This window comes from Cotesia typhae, unplaced genomic scaffold (assembly GCF_013202065.1).
Source record: "Cotesia typhae breed Kobodo isofemale line unplaced genomic scaffold, CoteBio_Ctyphae scaffold_13, whole genome shotgun sequence".
In the NCBI taxonomy this organism is placed as follows: Eukaryota; Metazoa; Arthropoda; class Insecta; order Hymenoptera; family Braconidae; genus Cotesia; species Cotesia typhae.
In genome coordinates, this window is record NW_027423774.1 from 6,280,112 (window position 1) to 6,304,980 (window position 24,869).

General features: G+C 31.5%; 1 protein-coding gene across 4 annotated transcripts in view; it reads right to left on the reverse strand.

Annotated features, from left to right (window-relative positions):
* Window positions 1–7,931: 7,931 nt before the first annotated feature.
* The window catches only part of Fz2 (frizzled 2), a 91,112-nt gene continuing 74,174 nt past the window's right edge, over window positions 7,932–24,869 (reverse strand). For all 4 annotated transcript variants that reach the window (XM_074254891.1, XM_074254892.1, XM_074254890.1 and 1 more), the window contains exon 2: window positions 7,932–11,552. In XM_074254891.1, coding sequence (XP_074110992.1) covers window positions 9,191–11,503 — 2,313 coding nt within the window. In that variant the 5' untranslated portion in view covers window positions 11,504–11,552 and the 3' untranslated portion in view covers window positions 7,932–9,190. The remainder of the gene's footprint in view (window positions 11,553–24,869) is intronic.

A 24,869-nucleotide genomic window follows, 5' to 3' on the forward strand; every position in this document is an offset into this window, starting at 1 on the left:
GGTTTTAAATCTTGTAAATATTTCTTGTGGATCAAGAAGTATGTTAATTTTATTTATTATTTATTGATGTCTAAATAAGGCCCGTTTTGTCGAATCTCAGTCGAAAAAGTAAAAATACAATAAAAATTGATAATAAAATGACTATAGACAAAAAAATTGCATCGAGCAAGAATCAAATCTGGGCGGACAACAAGGTAAGCTACCATTCAACTATTGAATCACCGATGGGCTTATAATAATAAACAAAAAACATTATTTATTTAAATAATTAATCACCTAGTCCACTAATTATCTATTAGTGCCTGGAGTTTATTTATTACAACACTAATTTTCGAGAGATATTAATCTCTTATCTGAAAATATTGTCAGTAATACGGATTTCAAATTTGCCATCGCTGTTTTACTGCTTGATCCACAAGAAATAAATAATTATTTTTCTGAAGACGATACAAGTCCTCGGAAAATGATAAAAAGTCTCTCTTACATTTATAATATATTTTATTTGATATGTACTTATGGAGAGTAGACTCGGAGCCTGGACACTTAAAACACAGCTCTTTAAAAACAATGCAATGATCTGAGATCTGCTGACCCACCCTGACTCTTTGACCCTCATACTTAAATATTAAAATATTCTCTATACTTATATTGTATTATATTCCTCAGTGCATTACTCACCGACAGTTTTATACTCACTTTAATCTTCGATTCATCTTCTATTATTTAAAATAGGAACTGTCGTTTGATAAACACAAAATAATTTTCATTAATGAACCACCAAGATAAATAAATTTGCTCCGAATATGGGTGCGCAGCAACAAAGATTAGTTTGTATTATTGTAAATTAAAGAGTTGCATTATGAATCTGTGAGTTCAATTGTAGAGTCAACGCCCGCATTAAAATCCAGTTGAACTCGAAGTCAATTGATTATTTGTCTATAGTCACTACAGAGGAGGCTTTTTATTTTTTTTTGCGAGAATTTTGCGGGAGTAACCCGAGTTGAAATTTAAATCGTAGATTTAACGTATTGAACGTTAAAATCGTCATTTAAACGTAATGGACGTTAAAAACGTCTTAAAAACGTACATAAATATGAAAAGAACCAATAATGGCTGAAAATAGTAATATTAAAACTGCTCAAATAACTACGCATTTTTAATTTTCTTAGCGAGAAGTTAAAAATTTCAATTTTTTTCTGTAAAAATCCACACAGATACAATTTGAACGTTCAATACGTTGAATCTACGATTTAAATTTCGACTCGGAAAGTAACTGAAAATATTGTATTTAATTTAAAGTTACAACAAGTAAATGCGTAAAATAATTGACTGGACCCGAATAACCTTGTCTGGAATAGTTGTGTCTGGTTTTAGTCTAAATATGTCACGGTTAGGTCATGTCTTGTACTCCTTTTCTCGTTAACAACTTGCACTCTGCTAAGTTATGCCGGGTTTTGTGTTTTGTGTTACTTTTGCTCTACTCTTTATATTGGTCGAGCAACTAACCAGTATATTCCAAGTAAACGGGGATTCAAGAATAGATTCAAAGGTATTTACCCTGTAAATTTCGTGTAAATGGAATTGAGCTAATTTATTAGTACTGGTGTTCTTTATTTATCTAAAAAAAAATTTTTTTGTATACAAATAATTTAAAAGGACAATTTAATTTATTTTTACCATTAATAATTTTTTTTTTACGGAATAAAGTAACTCATAAATTGTAAATTACTCTCAAAGGATCAATAATTGAATAAAGCCAAAAAATCCTCCGAATCAATAAAGAATAAAAGATATAAATATTAAACGGTAGCCGTACGAGCGGGTTGTAAATGCTGCGCGGAAAAAACTAGCGATGTTATTTACGCAAATCCCCGGGTAGCGAATCGGTATACATTTATATATTTCTCGCACAGTAGGAACCCTTTAATTTTATTTTTTTTTCTTTCATATTACAATCTTTCATTTATTTATTTCTCTCCCTTACCTTTTCCTTTTTTTTTTGCTATTTTTTTTTAATTCCAAGCGAATAATCCGGGGATGTTTGCTTAGCGCTCAACTTTCCGTGTGTGAATGCTAATTAGCCGACCGCTGGTCTATGGAAATTATTGTGGTCGTTTTGTAACTTTAATCAGCATGTGGAAGGTTTTTGGTCTAACAAAAGTCGAAATTGTCATAAAATATACACAGAAAAAAATTAACTTCAATCGGGTTAATTATTTTAAGAATTTTCTTGAGTAAAAATATTTTAAAAGAAATTTTTCTCTGTTTAAGAGCGGTTGATAGTTAATTTTCAAACGTGTTTTGCTTATGTATAAGATAAAATTTAGAAAAAAAGCGCTTTGCTCTTCGATAGAAAATTAAATTATCGAAGAGCAAAATGCTTTTTTAAAAATTTGTATTTATTTATGCATGAAGTGCATTTTAAGATTCCATTTGTTGTACAAGTATGACAAAGATACTTTCGTTTGTCCAATAGAGAGCAAGAGAGAAAAAAAATGTAAACCCTTCTTCTCAAGTAAATTCTGTCTTGATTAAAAAACTCTTCAAAATTATCTTCTTGGCTTAAGAATTTTTCTTTTGCTTTTTTTTTCAAAGTAACTTTTTTTTTTTTTTTCAAAGTAACTTTTTTTTTTTTTTTTAATTTTTCTAAATTCAGGTAGAGAAATTTTGAATAAAAATTCACAAATTTTCTATTAAAAATTCTGAACAAATTAATTTCTCACTAGCAACATTGCAGTCACTGTGTGACTCGTGAGCTATAAAAAATAAAAATTTAACTTTATTGAATAATGACTTTTGTTAAAGTGCTGTACTTTCTTAAATATTGACGTTTTTAATTATATAAGCTCATCCTGATGTTACACCCATCAAAAGCTTTCATTTGAGTACCCACATGCATTTTGATATATTTTTCATATATACATATATATCATACATATAAATATATGAAAAATTGATGTGGGTACTCAAATGAAAGGTCTCGATGAGTGCAATGTCGAGGTGAGCTTATATCTTTAAAAATGTCAATAGTTCACGAGATACAAGGTCATTTCTTAATTACAAATGTATCTAGAGATAGAGGATTTTCAATGACCTTAAATTTCACTAAAAAAAAACTGATTTTATCATATGACTATCTAGGAAACAAAATTTTTTTTAAAGATAAATTTATTGTCTCAATGTCTATAAGAGTTGCAAATTACTAAACTGCCTCGCATCAATTAAATATTGTTATTTTAATAGCGATTACAAGACATTGTTGTGGGATTGGAGTGTTGTCTGTTAGAAAACGGTTAAGTTAACGAGCAAATATATATTTATGTATATTGTATACTGTATATAGTATATAGGAATAAGAATGACTAAGAGAGAGATTGGTATCTGGTCTGTTGGGCCAACTGTGGGCGGTAAACGTCAGACTGCCGTGCGTATAAGTTGTTTATGGCCAAGATATACCAACTATGCTATAAAGTAGTAGTAGTTGCTGCGGAGCATATCCTACATAGTATACTATAGCGTCGGGAGACATTCAGAATAGCAAGAAAGAAGAAGAGCAAAAGAGAATAAATTGTGGAAAGGACTAGGCTAAGAACAAAGTATAAGGATGAGATGGAAATTAAATGGAAAGGAAGGAGAATATCCTGTGGGCTATAAATTTGATCCGATGTCTCATGCTCTTCTCCTTCTTCCTCCGAAAGAGTGTCTGAAGGATTTAAGCTGATTTAAACATTTCTTGGGGCTTAGACCTCGTCCTTGATAAATTTTAAGGACTTTAGGACACGCTTTGAATTTTTTAACCTGCAAATATTTTATCAATAGTTTTAAATTCAATGGAAAGTATTTATTTTTACTTACCTTCGTTAGATATATTTACGCTACTAAAATTAAAAAAAAAAAAAAATGCAATAAACTGTTCTATTTAATGGCGTATACGGAAAAAAGTAAACTGTAATAAATAATAGTCTATTTTTAATAAGTAATGATCAACTGCTAAAAATTACTATTTTAAACAGGAAAATCGTGATTTTAATTATTACTATGTAATATTTATCATTTAAATGCAACAATTTATTCTTTACATGGAAGAAAAAACTATTTCAAACAGTAATATTCTCTACACGGAAAAATCAAGATGACACTGGATATCATCCTAGGTTATACTAAGTGAAAATTTTTTTTAGACAGTAGCTAGTATAATCCAGATTATAATGAGTATAATCCAGATTATAATAAGTATAATCCAGATATCACGCAGTATAATCTAGATTTTTCTAGCTACTATCTGAAATATTTTTTAACCACAGATATCACTGAGTATAATCTGGGATGATATCTAGTGTCATCTTGTTCTTTCCATGTATGTGAATGTCAAAAATGTTAAAGTATAATAATTAAGAATTATGACTTTGATATTTATTATATCGTACTTAAAAAATGATCGCTAAAAATGAAACTATAATTATTGACTTGCTTGGACTGGTAAAATATATATTTTAAGGGTAGAATTTTTACTGTTTCAAATTTTAAATTCTCCCAGAGTGAGACCCCCTTCTTCTGGTTCTATGATTCTATATCCTCGGACAAAATATCTTGGACAAAATATCCACATGACAAAAAATCCTCCAGCCATAATATCCATGGACAGAAAATCCTTGGACAAAAAATACATAATTTAAAGAATTAAATTGTGTGTGTTCATTCGATTTTAGACCGACACAAACGCGGGTAATCATGCTGCGCCCTTTTAACATGGTTTTTGCGTATCTTTTTTGACATTATAATATTTTGGTTTTTAAACTTCTTTTTTAATGAATTTTAAGATATTTTGTTCACAGATATTCTGACAAATGATATTTTATCCTGAGGATATTTTGTCTTAAGGATATTTTGTTAGAGGATATTTTGTCGGGGATATTTTGTCCGAGGATATAGACTCCGGTTACCTTTCTCCTCATAGTATGGACTATTTATTGAAACGGCAATTTTTACTGTTTGAAACTGTAATTTTTTAAAATGAGAGAGTCGTTATTTACTATAGTGACAGCTACTAATAATTTATTTTCGATATTAAATTATAAATTGTGGCTTTTACACTTTCTACATCAAGTTCTGTAATATTTTAATTTTGGTCACCCCGATGTCCGCTTTACTGTTTGAAACTATAAAAAAAGTTTAGGAAATCCAAAAATCCACGACTCAATAATGTTCATTTAATTATGAAATAGTAATAAAATAAAGCGAATGTGAAAAAAAATATCAAACAGCTAAAATAGGATGATTATGCCCACGTACCTCTAGTGGGATAAATGTATTCCATATATATAGATATAGACTCCTTTAACTTTTATTGAATTTTATTAATTGTAAATAAACGACACTAAGTTACCTAGCTATTCGCATTTGGTGACCTACAATTCTTTCAGAGAATAAAAAAAAAAAAAATTTCACTCAATGAATGGATTTTTTCGCTAGTTACGCTGTTTTCAGGGTTTCATACATGACGGATAGGAAAATTTTTTAAACTAATTTGATGTTTCTTCCGTTTTTATTGCACTGGATAAATTAAAAAAAAAACATGGAATTAATCTTCATTAAATTATCTTGACATTAGTATGCAAAATATCTTGATTCTGTGAACAAACCAGTATATAATAATGAAAATAGTTGCCGAAATGAGACAAAAAAATTTTTTTGATCGTAAAGCACTCTCTTATGCTTTGCATCATGAGTCGTGCAATTAACCGAAACCCGAGTGAATTTTACAGTTGACTTTTTTCCGTGTAGTAATCTAATAAATCAGGTACTTTATTGCCGAAAGTAAAATATTTAAAATAAAAAATGCAGGATGGGTTAAAATAAAAGCCAAGCGTGTATAATTAAATAATAATAAAATGTATTAAAAATCGTATACAATTTTGATTTACGTATGGTAAAAAATTGTCAATTCTAATTAGAACTGACACTATTATTAATATTATTATTATTTTAAATATATTAATAATTATTCTTTTGGGAAACAAGAGAAAACATAATGGCAGTTGGAGAGTAGAGACCGAGAGAGTTTTAAATAATTATAATAATTCCATAATTAATGAAATTCTTTTTTTTTATTATAATTTTTTCATCAATCGTGACAAAAAATGGTTTACAAATTTAAATAGGCGTACATTTCTCCCTCGTCTCTACGAATATCTATTCCTCTTATTAATTCGTTATTTTCTTTTAATTTGTCCTCCAAATCTTTAATTAAATGTTACAATCAGTACGAGAATTATATTCTAGTACTTAAAATTAGATTTAAAGTTTTATCTGATATGTGAGACTAATTCTCCGTGACTTTTTCCTACTCAATACGTTCTTACATTACAGTTTACAATTACAATTACATTTAATTACGTTTTGTTAATTATATCAATTTTTAATTTGTTCATCCATTTATTCACTTAAATTGCGTGTTTATTTTACTTCTTCTCAGTATTGTTAATTTATTAATAATAATAATAATTTTTATTAAGATGATTTTTTGCATTTGGCAAGTAAAAGTCTGACAAGACGTTTGCATGAGGCAGGTATCGGTTAATTTAATTTTTATTTTTTCCTACTAAATTTATTTTTCAATTGAAAATTGTTTTGAATTTTTATTTTTTTTTTTTTAAACACGCATTTGTTTTAGAATTGACTTTACACTTGGCAATTAAATGAGTCAAAATGTTATTATTTTATTGGATTTATTGTTTAACAGTGACTTAAATGACTTATTTATTTGATAATTGCATTTTGGTCTCTACAACTACAAACTGATTTATTTTTACACGGAAAAAAAAATTTTTTTTTCATCAATTTTAGTAAAAAAAAATTTTACAAAAATTAAAATAAAATAATTTTATTAAAAAAATTTTATAAAAATTAAAATAAAATAATTTTACTAAAAAAATTTTATAAAAATTAAAATAAAATAATTTTAAATAAAATGAAAAAAAAAGAGAGCTAATTTTTTTTCCGTGTACTCGGCGGAGATCATAAAATATTATTATTAGCATTAATTATTAATATTATAATAATAATTATAGGGTCTCGAAGACTTCCAATACTACTTTCACGTATACACATAACATTCAGTGTTAAACTACGGTGCACGTGATTAATTTGTTTTTTGTATTTATCAATACATAAAAAATCAATCTCTTTCTCTCCCTGTCTTTTGTTAATTGTTAATTATTATTATTATTATTATTTTACTTAATAATAAGTGGAATTAGCAAAACGATAAAGTACATCGGAGAGTAAAGATTTTCATTTTAATTTTTATTAATTTTTATGTGTCATAATATAATATTTAATATATTATATCAAATCTATGGAATATTAAACAATGACCAGTTATCTCATTAATTATTAATCTCACGGTAAAAAAAACTGCTCTATCATATATATATTTATATTTATATATTTATTTATATTTATATACTTTTGTTTGTTTTTTTTAATAATAATCACACATTATTGAATAATTAATAATAATTATTTTATTATAAAATATCTGCCGAAGATTTCTCTCTCGTGACTCGAATTCTGTACAAAAAAATTTCCCCAATCATTCATTATTTTTACTGTTATTTACAATGACACTATCATCTAATTATATATTTATTTAAATATTTACACTTTAATAATTATAATAATAATAATCATTTTTTTTTTAATTTCCACAGTAAAAACTACCCTATACATCCTTCAAATTTTTTAATAAAACTTAATGTTTTATTCGCCCTACTATCAGTAGACCAAGCAGCTATATAAATACATCCACAATATATATATATATATATATATATATATATATATATATATATATATATATATATATATATATATATATATATTTATCATTATCAATATTATTAATATTATTTTTATTTAAATAGAGACGGACATGCACTCGAGCCTATAAAGTCAAAAAAAAAAAATATTTCAAGGAGGAGAAATCTTAGGGCTTTTAAATAAACCAATATTATTATTATTATTAATATTATATTCATTCTCACTTTTCATTAAATATATTAAACATACAAAGCATTCAAAATTTTATTTTTACACTCACTAGTGTTACTTAGTACTTATTACTAGCCAGAGACAAAGTCGTGCCATTTTAAAAAAATTTTTTTTTTTTATTTTCCTTTAATTTTAGTCTCACACGGACGGTAAAACTTTCCCCGGCGTCGATAAAAAAATAAAATTAAATATACATATTTTTAAATATATTATCAATTAAAAAAAAATAAACAAAAATCACTGCTACGTTGACTCGATAATTATTTTAAATAATCAGTCAATTTCTCGACAAATTATCCAAAATTTTTACGTATATACGGCAAAAATATATGGCAATATTTTTTTCACCCACACGCAAAGAACAAGATGATACTGGATATCATCCCAGATTATACTCAGTGATATCTGTGGTGAAAACAAATTTCAGATAGTAGCCAGTATAATCCAGATTATACTAGTTGATATCTGGATTATACTCATTGTAATCTGGATTATACTAGCTACTATCTGACATTTTTTTCATTCAGTATAATTTGGGATGATATTCAGTGTCATCTTGTTTTTTCCGTGCACACAGTAAAAAATTTTGCGTCAAAAAATTTAGTGTTAAAAATTTTTGTGTTAAACATTGAACACTTTTGTGTGTAAATTAAAAATTTTTTTTTGTTAAATCAACACAAAAAAATGTTAAAAATTTTAACACAAAATTTTTTGCCGCAAAATTTTTTACTGTGCACTAATTCGATAAATAAATTAGTTTGTTACATTAATTACTGAATTAATAAATTAATCAAAAAAGCTACCATAGGTTGTTACCAAAAGAAGATGAGAGATTTGATCAGACATCAGTAGCTTGAGTGTAAGAGGGCGCGAGACCGTGGGCAGGGGTGAGAGGTCCCGTGGTAGAAGCCAGCGAGCGCCTGGAGTAGATAGTGGCAGCACTGTGTGGGGTGTGTGGCGCAGTGTGGGCGGGTGTGTGCCTCCTGGACGAGGCGGAGGCGAAGGGCTAAATGGGTCCGTAGTTGCTCAGGGCGGAAGGCCTTTCGTTGTGTTGCTGCTGCTGTAACTGTGACTGCTGTAGCTGTGACTGGGGCTCGCACCCAGCCGAGTTCATGTCGCCTCCCGCCGACTGGTGACGTCATACGTGCGACAGCGGGGGTTGTTTCAGTACATGATGATGCAAGTGGTGCTGGGAGGCGCTGGCGACGCTCCCAGGTGGAAGGAGCGCACTTCCAGGCCCGGAGGCCGTGTAGCTGGGCATCATAGACCGTCCCTTCATGCTCGCGCTTCCGATTCCGCTGACCCCTGTGACCCCCGCAAGGCCGGTGTTTCCGCCAGCGGCAACTCCGCCGCCGAACAAGCGTCTCCAGAGCCGCCTCCAGGAGTCCAGAGTCTTGCCACTCCAGATCCAGACTCCGGAAGTTATTCCCACCGCCAGCGCCATGAAGTACTTCAGCATCAGGATTGAATATATGGGCTTTGATTGGGGCCTGCAAGGACACGCCAGGTGAGCGATCCACTCGTCGCGTTGAGTCGACTCGTACAAGTAGCATCCCAAAACTGCGCTAGCTGGCACTGTGTAGAGCACCGAGAAGACTCCGATCCGGATCATCAGCTTCTCCAGCTTGTCCGCCTTCGCGCCGGGCTGTCTTTTTATCACCGAACGTATCCTGAAGAGACTGACGAACCCGGCTAGAAGGAAACTCGTCCCGAGGAGTAAGTAGACTAGAAGAGGCACGAGGATGAATTTCTGGACTCCCTCCGGCGCGACTGTGCAGACTCCGGCCACCGGGTCCCCAGCAATTCCTCCAGCCAGAAGAGCCCACACCGTTTGGGCCGTCGGGGTCAGCCAGGCTGCTAAATGAAAGTACTGGGAGTAGGAAGTTATCGCCTCGTTTCCCCACTTTAGACCCGCTGCCAGGAACCAGGTGAACGCCAAAATGACCCACCAGACTGACGAGGCCATTCCGAAGAAGTAAATCATGAGAAAAACGGTGACGCAGGTCCCTGGGCCTTGAGCTCCTGATCTCAGCGCTGGGCCATCGCAAGCAATCTCCTCGTGGCCCAACACACTCCTTGCCAAGTACCCTAGAGATACTACGAAGTAGCAAGCTGATAAGAAGACAATCGGCCTTTCCGGGTACTTAAACCGCTGAGTGTCGATGAGGAAGGTGATTACGGTTGTGAGGGTGCTTGCGGCGCAGAGGCCGCTCCAGAGAGTTAGCCAGACCGCTGCGAAGCCTCTCTCCTCGGGGGAGAGGAGTACTCCGTGGCAGGGCAGAGTGCAGTCTCTTACCCCGGCAATGCCCGGGTAGTTCGGGTTGTTTGTTAAGGTTATCGTGTCCAGTCCGATTGGCGAAACCGGGACCCCGACGATGTGGGTGGCTCCGGCCCCCACTCCCAGGATTCCCGCCGCGTGGCCGCTTGTGCCTATGCCGCTGCTTGTTACCCCCAGAGGCACGAGGGGAGCTTTGCAACGGCACAAGCAGTCCCTTGCCCTTTCCCCTGGAGGATGCTGACAGTTTTTTGAGTTCTTGCCTTTGCAACGAGAGGTCGTTGAGGGTTTAGTAGGTCGAGGGGGCCGCGGAGGTCCTGGAGGTAGGGGAGCCATGCTAGCTGGGCCTCCTGACCCTCCAGAGCCGCCGCTGCTAGTGTGGTTGTCTTGCTCCATGCAGAGGTTCTCCGGGTCGCCCTGATTGGGCAGCCGCTCGCAGGCCATTCTCTCCGGCCAGGAGAAGCCGTACTGCTGCATCAGAGGGGCACAACCCGCGCGAGCCCTCTCGCAGACGCTTCGGCAAGCTGGTAAGGGCTTGCTGTACTCCGGCAGGCAAATCGGCGTGTACATCGAGCAGAGGAAGAATTTCAAGTCCGGAGAGCACTTTATCTCCACCAGCGGCCAGAACTGATGGACCTCCAGCCCCGCTTCATCCTGAGTATCGTGGTTAAGCTCGTTGGGCATCGCTGTCAGGTTGTACCCAATTCCTCGACACATTGGGATCGTGATGTCCTCACACCTGCCATTTCCGTTGGCACTTGACGCAAGAACAGATGATGAGTGGCCGATGCCTGCCAATCCATCCCCTATACCGACACCTGTTCCTGGAATCGCACCGATTGACCCACTCGAGGACGTCGAGGAGGATGACGAGGACGACACTGCTGATAATGACGAGGCTCCCGAACCGGCTGCTGGAACTCCAGCCCCAGAGGATCCTGGCAGAGAGGAGCCCGAGGAACCGGAGGAGCCAGAAGAGACTGATGCTGAGGACGAGGCTCCTGACAGAGGGTTGACACTATTCGCAGGCCCAGAGGCTGATTCTGAACGCACATTTGGTACGGCTAACACTGATGTGGAGGTCGTTATGCTGAGGAGGACTAGGGGAAAGATAATTGTGAGAAAAATTGCTGGCATTCCACCACTGGTTTCCGGAACTACTCGTCTCCGTACCATTGCGTCCTCCTGGTTTTTTATGCTCTCGAGGTTGGCATCACTGCTCTGTCTGGAACATTCAAAAAATTCTTACGTTAAATTCCGAATATTTTTACACTTTTAAGGTGTCAATTTTTATTTTTTTTTTTTTTTTTATATCAAGATAAGAACAAAAAAAAACTTTTTGCAGCAAGAAAATTTTAAGAAAGACAAAAATTATTTTGGAGTTAGAAGAAATCTTCCTTAATATTTTCTTGAGCCAAGAAAATTTACCCTCAAGTCAAGAATTTTTTTTTTTTTCAGTATAGGTGTTGTATTTTCTTAAAGATCGGGTTAGCTGGTCTTTAAAACGGGAGATGACGATTATATTAATAGACAGAGCATATTGTAATAGCTTAAGACTCAGGACACGTGACACGTGACCGTAACCAATGAAATGTTAAATGTTATTGTACGAGGGGTTTCTGTTAGTTTAAACGTTTGTTAAACTGACTGACGACTGGTTTAATGTTATTATTCAGTATTAGTCGATTACCAGGGTTTTCACGATGACGCAAAAGTATTTATAGGGTCCACACATTCAAACAACAGTTGTTATTATATGTTGTATGCATACGTAATATATGCAGCGTGTGTGGTAGAATATCTGTTGATTCAGGGGACTTAATAATAATATATACACATATACTTAATAATTTATTAATTTTATAAAAATACGATGACAGTTGTGTGAAGACGGCTTTTTGTTTTAATCAAGTGTGACGAATCATATTTTCTCCTTTCATTTCTATCTACTTAAAAAGTTATAACGGGTCGAGCACTCGAGTGCTGACTCGCCGGATAATATAATCGCCAGGTTATATTTCCTTATAACGTTAATGAGAAAAAAGAAACTCCGGTGTTTTAAAGTTCAAATAAATAATTCGAGAGAAATGTTTAGTTGGTAAACTAAATAAACGGCTGCTCGAGCTCTTGAGAGCTTGAATTTTAATATTAAGAGTGTTTGACGTTTAAAAATACAAAGTGTATACATGCCAGCAGGTAAAATTCGTTTTTCTTTCTTTAAAATTGATGAGAATGCATTTTTTTTTTTTTTTTTTTTTTCGGGTAAAACAAATAATCGAAAAAAGTAATGTTTGGAAAATGATTCACGAATTTTAAAATTGCCAACATCATTATTCATTAAATAAATTACAATATTATTTTGACGTGACGTTTAGCAAACATGGTGGATATTTTTGCTGTGCAATAACTCCCCATTAGAAGGATTTTACCGGTTGGGATGAACAGTTTGTGGGCGAAATGCCCTACAGAAGATAAATAAAAAGGATGATGTAAGGACGCGAGATGTCTGTACTATATAATATATATGGAAGAAGCTGTAGAGAACTATCGTTGAGAAAAGAGGGAAAGGAGATAAAAGGACATGATGAATCAGAAGAGTAAATGTATATATATATATATATATACATATATATATATATATATATATATATATATATATATATATATATATATATATATATATATATATATATAAGAATAAGAGTTTAGTTTAGTTGGAAAGAGAACAGAGCACTCCCGGCAATGAATCAGTTTTAGAAGCCCGCCCTGCCACGGATATACGCAGACCGTTGTTTGGGTTATGATATACACTTCTTGTATGTAAATCACGCTCGCATGGCTACAGTCCATTCAAGAAATATTGCCTCCGCTTCCTGTTCACTGTACCACATTGCAAATAAAAAATTATTTCCATCTTCGAAAATTATTTTAAGAAAAATAAAATAAAATAAATTTAATTAAATTACAACAAATTGGAATTTAAAATAAAAAAAAAATCGTAGAAGAAAATGAGAAAATACGTCAAAGAGATAAATAAATTTGCTGGGACTTAATATTATTCATTATTTATTTTACAACTCAGTGTAATATAAGTATCTTTCGCTAACCATGTCAGTGCACTGTCTTGTGCAGAATTTAACGCATAAATTATTTTCCTCCTTTTTCTATGCACGACTGTGGGTAGGTGCAGGAGGTCAAGGGGAGAGGGGATCCAACGAGGTAGAAAATATTAACGTCTGACGAGGCAGCAGTCGAGTGGAAAAGAATAAAAAGAATAAAAATTATATTATAATAAAATATAATATAATATTATGTTGAGGTAGAGGAGAATAGAGGATAGAAAAGGATCTTCTTCGATGTCCCGTGGAGTTTTCTTAAATAAACTACAGGTAGGCGCGATATTCCTCTGCTCGTGATGCTGCAGTCACGACCCGTACTCGTGGTACTGAGTAGACGCGGTTGTCCTCCATCTTTAACTCTTAAACTTTTGCCTCCTGGCCAGCTCTTTCACTTCTACTTATTCTTTTGCTTTTACTTCACCTTAAAGACCTCGGCCGAGAGTTCATTACCTCACGCAGTTACGATAACAATCTAATTTTTTGCCATTTGACACTTTTAATATTTATACTCTTTTAATTGTTTCTTTATAAATTTATAAGTTAGAAATTTTCTTTATTTTTTTTTTAGGACAGTGTTTCTAATATTTATTTTATTTCATTAATAGTTAATAAATACATTTTTTTAATTAATGATTTAATAAATTATTTATTAAACATAGTAAATATTTTTTTAACTGTTAAGAAATTTTTAGTTTGAAGTTTGAATATAAAATTAATGTCAAAAATTACTTAAGAGGGTATTCTGGTCTAGAAATTTGAAAAAAAATCGATTTTTTTTACATATTTTCGAAATTTAGATCCTTAAAAATATGTCCTTAAATGGATTTTTCAAAATTCGAATTATTTTCGGAGATACAGTGGATTTTGTGACGCAGTTGCTTCAGCTTCTGCTTTTTTAAAAGAAAGCAGAACAGCTCGATTAGCACAAAAAATTTCACAAAACATCGAGTATGAAGTAGAAGAAGGCCCAATGTATGGATCTGGGATTGCCGATTAATCCAAAGTGAAAAATAAATATTATTTTACGAGTTATTCTACTGAATTGTTTCTCAAACTTTAAACGCGGTTTTCTCGAAACTACTTTTTTTGAAGTGGTTGACATGATATCTCAAGTTCTACCCAACTGATTCCTTTGAAATTTGGTGAGAATCTTCTTTATATATCTGTCTATCGCGATTGCCTTGGATTTTTAAAAATTTCAATTTGGAGCATTTTTAAAAAATTCGAAAAGGTAAAAAAAAATTGACATTTTATGTCGACGCTATTTTGTGAATTTTTTTTTTTTTTTTTTTTTTGGCTAAAGTCAACGCAATAGCGACATCTTTACAGATTGAGAATTTTCTAAATTTTTTTATTTCAGATCACTACAAGGGCTGGAATTATATCAACCAGGGTGCACCGTTTTTTTTTGTAACCCCCACTTCACTGGCCTGTAACTTGTCAAATTTATGTTTGTTTTTTTTTTTTCAATTTTTTTTTTTTATATTCTTGAAATGTCAATAAACATCATTTAAAAAAACGGATGGTAAAAATGTTTTTCATCTTTTTTTATGTTAGTTTGAAAAATACCTAAAATTTAGGCTTCTAGACCAGAATACCCCTTAATGGACAAATGTGACCGAAAAAATTTGTAGAACTAAAAAACTATAAAAAACTTCTCCAAAAACTTTAAATAAAAAATTGACTCCTAAAAAAATCTATAAAATCAAACTTTTTCCAATAATTTAAAATACACTTTAGAAGACTTAATTTTAAAAAACATTTTTATATAATTTATAATTTCATAAAAATTGCTGTTTTCTGAGTAAAATGTAAAAAATTGCTATTTTTTCTTCTTTAAGACCAGACCAGACGAGAATACCCCGTTAATAAATAAATTAATTTATCAAAATTTAATGAATTTTTTTTCTTAACATGAAATTAAATTTTTATTTAATATATTTTTCATTAATTTACTTGCACTAAAAATTGATAGTAAGAAAATAAAGATATTTTGGATAGAATTAAGTGGATGAGTAGCACTGATCTAGGGACACAGTAGATACTTGAGTAGATAGAATATCCTCGTCGAGTCGAGACAATTTTTACATCGTTGGCGTGGAGAAAAGGGTAAAAGTATATAACAGAAGCTAAATAAAAAAACTAAAAAAAAAAAAAAAAAAAAAAGACGGATGGAAAGTAAATGAACGAAGAGAAGAGGTTAGGACGTAGCTTCGTAGGATCGAGGAACCTCCGGGAGCACACACTAAAGAGCTGAGAGTGCCGTTTACACACGCGATATTTTTTTCTTTTATTTTATATATTTTTTTATTCATCCTCGCATCCTTTTTTCTCGGAGGTCTCTTTCACTCGACGGCGCATGCAGTGAGTACCTATGCAATGAAAAATGGACCGAGTTCGGAGTCTGGGCTCTTCTTCAGCCAGCAGCTCAGTCTGGTGTGTCTTCTCCGGCTCTCCTGGTGAATTAAAAAACCCTTAACTCTCACTGTTGTTTTTATTTTTATTTTTATTTAGTCATGTATCCATATTCTCTCGGGTCGTTTATTTTTTTCTTTAGCCTGAACTCTTAACTGTCCCTCCTCATCATCCACTCATCCATTCTCAGTTTGCAGCCCATGCGAATGTATTTACTAAAGAAATAATCATCCGAGATGAAAGATTAAAGATTAACTAACTGAATAAGATACTGTCCGTATTATTTTATTATTCACACACAGTTAACCAAATTACGCTCTACACACATTCTACAACTTTAATAACTCTTTATATAACACTGCTCGGTACACCGGTTACCGGACACAATTTATTATCAACACCCTTTTTGTCTATCCGTGTCTTTTTTTTTGTTCTTAATTATTTAATAAAAAATAAAACTGACAATATTTTTTTTAAATTCAATTATTAAAAAAAAAATATAATGAATTTTAATTAATAATTTTTCTGTAGTAAATGATTTAATAAATATTTATTAATTATAAACAAAAATTTATTTTGAAATTTTATTCAAATTCTAAATAAATTGATACTCAATCATTATTTTTAATAGATTTCATATAAATCTAACTATTGCATTGGTCCTCATGTCAGAATTTTCAAAAAATTTTTGTATATTCTTACTCAGCTCGTCAATCTGAGTCAGAAAATGTATATGATTCAAAAGTTTATGTATATACGATATAACCGGCCTTGTCTCTACTCTAACTCTCTCAATTTTTAACGGATCTTTATTAAACTTAGCGTCCATATTCTACGGATAATTACCGAGGTTAAGTTCAAGGATGAGCTGAATCGGTCGGTTATTTTAGAAATACGTGCTGATTCAAAATTTTGAAAAATTTTGAAAAATTCAACTTTTTTTGGTTTTCCTTGCAATAACTTTTCATATTTTTGTAAATTCAATTTCCATGCTAATTTATTTCCCTCAATCAAGTAGATCACGAATAAGAGCAGATTAAAAATTTCAAAAATCGCGAAAAAATTCAACTTTTTTTGGTTTTTCTTGCAATAACTTTTGAATGCGATGACTTCGTTTTTTTCGTAAATTTCATCTGAAAGCTTATTAAATAAGCTTCAATTCACATGCTGCATTATCTTTCTTAATCAATTGTGTCAGAAATGACAGCAAATTAAAAGTTAATTCTAGTTAATGAAAATTTGAGTAGATTTCATAGAAATGTCAGAATTTTCAAAAAATTTGAAATGACTTCTTATAATTTTCAGTACACAGAAAAAAAAATATTCTAGAATCAAGTATATATTTTCGAAGAGCTTAATATTCTTGATTTGAGGAGAAAAATTCTTGATTTAAGAAAATTTTTCTTAATTTAAGGAAATTTAAATTGATTCAAGAATTTTCCGTCATGATTCAAGACACCCTCTTCAAAATTATATTCTTGGTTCAAGAATGTTTCTCTTGAATCAAGTTAATTTTTTTTCTGTGTAGATTTCATAGAAATCGAACTATGTCGTTGGTACTTCATGTCGGAATTTTCAAAAACTATTGTACATTCTTACCCAATATATATATTTTTTTTTCAATGGCTAGGCATTCAGTAATAAATTATGAAATCTACTTCCATTTCGGCTGCCGAATTTTTTTTTAATTTATAAAATTATTAAAAATAAATAATATTAATATAATCTTTGAGAAGTAATATATTCATATAATATAAGGCTTTATTCAGACGGTTGGCTGGTCGGTGGTAGCGTAACACGTCGATACTTCCATAAAGTACTCACACATTTACTCCGCATATTAATATAAACCCACAGATAACTTGTATTGGGAGTTATATTAACTTTTCTCTCTATATATGTCAGTCTCGGTCTTGTATTTTGCATCGAACCCCTCGAGTTACACCGGGAGCTAAGCAAAGAGTTTTTACTACGAATCTCAAAGGATACAAATAAATAATATTTTTAAAACATCACCGTAAAAGTAATAATTTTTCATCAATATATATTATACTTGACACACTTAAATCCCTTTTTATTTGGTGCGGATTGAATTCCTCCTAAACTAGTTTTATTCTATTGGCCATATACATACAAATGGGTGTAATAACTTTCATCATACATAAGCCTAAGCGTTTAGTTATTGAGAATAAAATAATAATTAGCGTTTGATAACAATTTATGTTCATTTATTCATATAATGATCTCGAGAAAATAGTAAAATAAAAGTTTATTTAATTAATGTTGAGTACTTATAAATTCATTATTAGTTAATTTATTTCAATTAAACTGACAGTTGAAATGAAACTTGTTTTATAATTAAAAGTTGTAAACTCATTAGTTAAAGCAGAGTTTGTAATTACGCATATGTTTTATCTTGTTATTAAGAGAATTCAAAGTATAATTTTATTATTAATTAAATTTTTTAAATTTGAGTTTAATTACACACAGAGATAATATTGAATATTGCTGAGATTTTTTGTCAATAAAAAATAAAAATTCTAGTATATTAATTTTTTGTCATCAATGGATTTAAATGCAGACTGTCGTATTAAAGTATCGATAAAAAAAAAAAAAAAAAAAAAAAAAAGGAAAAAGTTTTTCACGTGTATTTTTTTAATCAAGATTAACAAAAAGTATAAAAAAAAATTAAGTAGGATAGCGATTGGAATATGATGATGATGACGATGGCGAAAGAGAATAAACGAAAAGAGTTGGTGATTCATTGTCTCACGTCAAGGATTACCGAGATATCTGCGGAGGAAGATGAGGAAAGATTGATGAGACCCGGATAGATAAAACCGATGGAAATAAATCTTTTAATTTTCTCTTGTGTGTTAAGCTCAACCCTTTGTGTGCACTCAGGGATATCGATATGGATATTTATATATATTATGGTTATTATTATTGTTATTTTTGTTATTATAAATGTATGTCGCCTTTATCTTTATCTGACGATCGTCGTCGTGGCCGACCCACGCTCCCTGCCCCTGCCCCAGGAGTAAAAGACATTATTGGGTTTACACGCCGATACCGAAGATATATACCAGATATTTCAGGTAGCACAGCATGTTACAAGTGACATGTGCATAAATCACTGAGAAAACTTTATTAACAAACGGGGATAGGACCGATAAGGAGAGAAGCAAATATATTGGGTGTGTATATTAATAAAATAAAAATATTCTTTTTATTTTATATTTATACGAGATCTTTCGAAAGACACACATGTAACACACGACGACATTTGTATGTAATTAATTAATCTCTACTGGAACTGGTTGCCGGTATTATATATTATATTTTATAATTTAGAATTTAAAATAGCTAGTTTATTTTATTTTTATTTATTTTATTTATCATTTCTCATGGTGAATCATGAGAATAAATTTTTCTCTGATTTATTTCTCAGTTTTGCTATTTTTAATCTGACTAATTTTGTTTACTGATTATTTTTAACTGTATTTATATATTTGTCACTTAATTACTTGCCTTTTTAGTTGAGTAACTTTTATTTATTTAACAAACTTTCGCGGTTCACTGGTAATTGACAAGCAGTTAGTCAAGATTTATTTTTTTTTTTTTTTTTTTTTTTATAAATATGTTTAGGTAAGTCATTAAGATTATTTATTTTTTTACAACTTTTATATCTTGTAAGATCAACTTTTTTTTTAAGTCAAATTAATTTTATTTAAATTTTGTTGAATTCCAAAGTTCAATCCAATTCTTTTCATTTACATGGAAAGAACAAGATGACACTTGATATCATCCCAGATTATACTCAGTGATATCTGTGGTGAAACAAATTTTCAAATAGTAGCCAGTATAATCCAGATTATACTGAGTGATATCTGGATTATACTCATTGTAATCTGGATTATACTAGCTGCTATCTGAAAATTTTTTTACCCAGTATAATATTCAGTGTTACTTGTTATTTCCATGTACCATTACAGTAAAAACATTTTCGTCAATCCGTCAAAAAATTTTTGTGTTAAATATTTAACACTTTTTTGTGTTAATAAAATAATTTTTTTGTGTCAATTTAACACTATAAATGTTGAATTAACACATAAAAGTGTTAAATATTTGATACAAAATTTTTTGAAACATTGACCCAAAATTTTTTACTGTGTTTATAATCCACTTCTTGGATTTACTAAAGATTGTAATAGGATTCACAATAATTCATTACTTTCATCAACTTAAGAAAATTTTTCTCTTGAATATTTGATACCCATTTTATATCATTTTAGCGTGTAATTATACATATGAAATGAAAATAAATGATTTAATATTATTTGATCTTCCAATTTGACATGTTAGTCAATAAAAATATTAATGAAAATTTACTATCAAGATATTTAATTTTTTGGAGCAAGAGAAAAATTTTCTCAAGGCAAGAAAATTTACTTCTATTAAGAACAAAATTTTTTGGAGCAAAAAGCTGAATTTTTTTAAAACAAGAAAATTTTCTTGGACCAAGATACGTATTTCTTAAAGGAAGAGAATTAATTTTGTTGGAATAAGTGAAATTTCTTGTGTCAAAAAAAAATTTTTTTTTTCGCTCAAGAGAATAATTAGGATGAAAAATTTTTTTTTTGGCTTAAGTGAACCTTTCTTTCTGTATAATAATATTGTCTACAGGTTATGGGCCCAGTACGCTTCCACTGCGCCACTCTGCTAGTGCAACGGATAAATTTTAAACGTTGTAAATTGTAAAGAACTATTAAAGTTCACTGCATGAACGAAGAACAGTAGTAAAATAATGATAAAAATTTAAAAATCTCATTATAAATTTTCCAAAGCCCATAAAATTATCCCCACATAATTTAGTAAATAACTATAATCATATAAATCTTGTAAAATAGAATATAATAACGGTATTTAACTTGTTTTCTTGACATCAATGCAGATTACAACCACCGATGTATTATACGAAGCTGTCAACCCGTTCGTTATTTCGCGATAAACTTTCCAGCTCTCACACCGACACACATAATACGTAATACCATTAAAGCAACTCCGGTGTTGCCGTGCTGGAATATGTGTTTGATATACTTACTACACGGAGTAACTAAATCTGGATAATATTGTATTAATATTCAATGATCCTTTTCTACTCACCGAGAAAATTCGCTGTGGTTTTATTTAAACTTGTTGAAAAGTTTCGCTTGTACATGATCCTATCCATGCAAGTCAACCGCTGTAACATCTAAGCTTTTAAAGATACACATCCATCCCATTATATATTTAGCAAACAGGAGTCGTGTTAAAAGTTTAACTTAGCTGGAAAACAACCGGTTGTTGTTCCAAAGTTGTCTATCACGTGTTAAGTCCTTAGCAAAACTAAACTCGTGAATCGGAAAAAGGGGCTTTTTATTTGCCACCACACCGTGAGATGCCCGAGTGAATAACTTCAAGCCAAATGAGACGTGTACATCCAATAAGAAACTGATAATTTAAATAAATTTATTTATTCTAAATCGAGGTGTTTGTTGAGGAAACTTACACGTGTTCTTTGACGTATACCATTTAAATAAATCGCCGAGAAAATAATCCACCCGGAAAAAAAAGTTGTCGCGACATTTTTTTTTTTTTTTTTTTATTTAATTTGTTTATTTTTGCTGTATTGGTTAAGTATCAAAGTTATATCTGCACCGGCTGGAATTCACTGGAGAAAGAGAGGTAGAGATAAATACCCCGTGAATAAAATGAGGATGAGGATAAACGAGTGTCGTAAAAGCTATCGCGTTTTATTCGCTTCAAACTGCCCGCGGGTGTCGTATCGTATCCATAATAGCCAGCTATACATATATCTATATATAAGACAGTAAATAAAATGTATCGAGGCTCTCTACTCTTGATCAAATGAGATGAGCACCGTACCCAGAAGTTCTGCTGGGAAAAAGTTTAAGAACAAGTCTTCGTACACGGAAATAAATATGTAGTAGTTAGTAGTGTTATATTATTATTACTATTGTTGTTGTTGTTGTTGTTGTTGTTGTTGTTGTTGTTGTTGTTGTTGTTGTGACTACTGGTATTTTTATTTAGGTACAACTTTTTAGTCAAGACATATATGCAGTAAAGGATCTATAGACGACTCTCGGGGTTCCGATTAATTTGTCGGAGGCTTCTATCGATAAGATAGTGTTGGGATTACTCCAACTTCCAACTTGGAACTTAACACATACAAAGCGTGTTTACTTTTTTTAAAATATGGAAAAGGACGTGTATAGAAGAATTAAAATATTCATGAGAATTTTTTTTTTTAATATAAATAATATGTTAATGAATTTATATATTTATATTTTATTTAGGTAGTAAGTCGTGTTTAATTAATAGTCACGTTTTATTTAGATGATTTAAATATTGTTGTTATTTATATTTATGTATCTTTAGATTGAACTCTCTGTTTCGTAATTGATTGGATCGAATATTTTTAAAGGTGCTAGCTAGTCTTTGTGTTATTGATGCTTGGGGTTTGATTTATCGACAGTTTTAAATCTACACTCGTTTTATTTTATCGAGATTTACAAAAATGATTATTTCAATGCTGAATTTATTATTAATGATGTTAATATTTTAGATAATAAAGTATTGATGATTTTTTTTTGATTGATGGCTGGGTATTTATTTATTTTAAAGATTGAATGATTAATTTATCAAAATATATTAACTTCCCGCTAAGAAAATTGAAAATTTTCAAAAATCGGGAAGTTATTGTTTTTACCCCGTTTTCAGAAAATCGAGTTTTCATCAGATCTTGACGTTTTGAGGTCCTAGGAAGCTTCCCTGACTATTCCTGTGATTTTGTCTTTATGTCTGTATGTATGAATGTATGTATGTATGTGTGTATGTATGTAAACCTCTCATAACTTTTGAACGGCTTGGCCGATTTGATCGCGGTTGGTGTCATTTGAAAGGGCTTGACCAAACTTAGATTTTGAATACAATTTGGACCGATTCCGACCGGTAGATTTTAAGGAATCTTAAAAAAAACTACGAAAAAAATTTTTTTCAAATCAAGTTTTTTTTGAATAACTTTTAAACGGCTCGATCGATCAATTTCAAAAACTAATCAGCTCTTAACATCAAAAAAACCACGTCGATTGCCACCAAGCCGGTTAAAATCGGTTGATTCGTTCGTGAGTTATCGTTGACGAAAGAAATCGAATAAAAGCGTTTTTTTCGAATTACACCGAAACTTCCGGTCTTATCAATTTGTGTTTAAAAATGTATCATAGAATTTGAAAAACTGCGTCGCTTGCCGCCAACCGCGTGAAAATCGGTTCATTCATTCAAAAGTTATTGCGGTTTAAAAATTCAAAAAATAGTGTTTTATTAAACTTCTATCAGACTTTTGAGCTCGAAAAGCTCAAAACTACATTAAAATTATATTTTTGAGCTCTTCGAGTTCAAAAACGTAATAAGCGCAATTTTGAGCGCTTAATTACGAATGTAACAGGAAGTTGCAGGGATGGCCTTCAGGGTCAACCGTTTTTCTAATTTTTTTATTAATTTTAATAAAATAATTAGAGGCAATAACTAATGAAATAAAGTTAGTGTGAAATAAACGTTGGGCGTCGGTCAATATGGCGTGTGTTGAACGACCACTGAAAGTCTCCCTGTATATATTGTACATAAATTGCACAGAGTAAGAGAGATTATTCACATTGAGTAATGGCAAGAGAGAGAGAGAGGAAGAAAAGAGAGGATTATCATCGGTGGGTATAAGCGCGAAAGAGAGCCACGGATTGCTACGAGTGCCTACTACTTGGTTGCGTTTATCGATCCGACAGCTTCCCAGGAAGGAGGGCGATCCGCTGATACTTGAACAGAATTTTCTCTCCCTCGTGACTCGTGTAGGAAGGCTGAGTTGTGTTTGTGTGTATGGATAGACGTCTACGTGTTTAGGTTTAAAATTCACCTCGAATGATTTTAAAATAAAACCGGAGAAATTATTTTAAAATTTCAATCAGATCATTGAGATGATTGATGAAAAAAGTGTGTAAGACTTGTAGGTAAGCGTTCAACCGTACCACGGCAAGTCCAGATCGTTAACAAGCGCTTACTCGATTAATGCATTATACATGGATAATATGGAAAATTACCGGAAGCTGTTTTACACTGAAATGTATTTTGTAATGGTAATTCAAAGGATTTCTTTTTTTTATTCCGATTAGGGATGAATTTAATGCTCAATTTTTTTTTTTTTAATTTTTGTTTTTTTTTTCTTTTTGAGAAATTTATTTTGTTAATAATCTATATTATTAAGAAAATAAGAAAAACTGTGTCCGGAATAGTAATATGATATAATCGGTTTTTTTAGTAAAATTTAGTGTCATTGCAAAGGTTTTAATTTGAATTTGTGCTTTTCAAGATTTCATATCATTCTCATCGATAGTCAATTTATTATGAAAAATATTCAAGTTGCATTCAAAAATGCTGTAGATACATAATTAAGAAATGACCTTGTGACTTGTGAACTATGGACATTTTTAAAGATATAAGCTCACCTCGACATTACACTCATCGAGACCTTTCATTTGAGTACCCACATCAATTTTTCATATATTTATATATTATATATATTTCACAAATACCATATATGTAAAATATATAAAAAATGCCATGTGGGTACTCAAATGAGAGGTCTCGATGAGTGTAACATCGAAATGAGTTTATATCTTTAAAAATGTCAATAATTAAGAAAGCACAGAGCAATTTAACAAAAGTTATTTAATAAAGCAAAATTTTATTTATTTATAATTTAAATAATTTGATAAATATATTCCGAGTTTATGAAAAAATTTTCTGCGATTGTGATCAGCTTGTAGTTTTTTTGGAGAAATTTATAGCGGTAGAAAAAAATGACTCAAAGGTCCGTTAAATTTAAAATTAAAAAAAATCAATATGCCAAAATTATCGGTAATAAAAGAAAGAAGTCAGTCTAGACATTGAGTTAT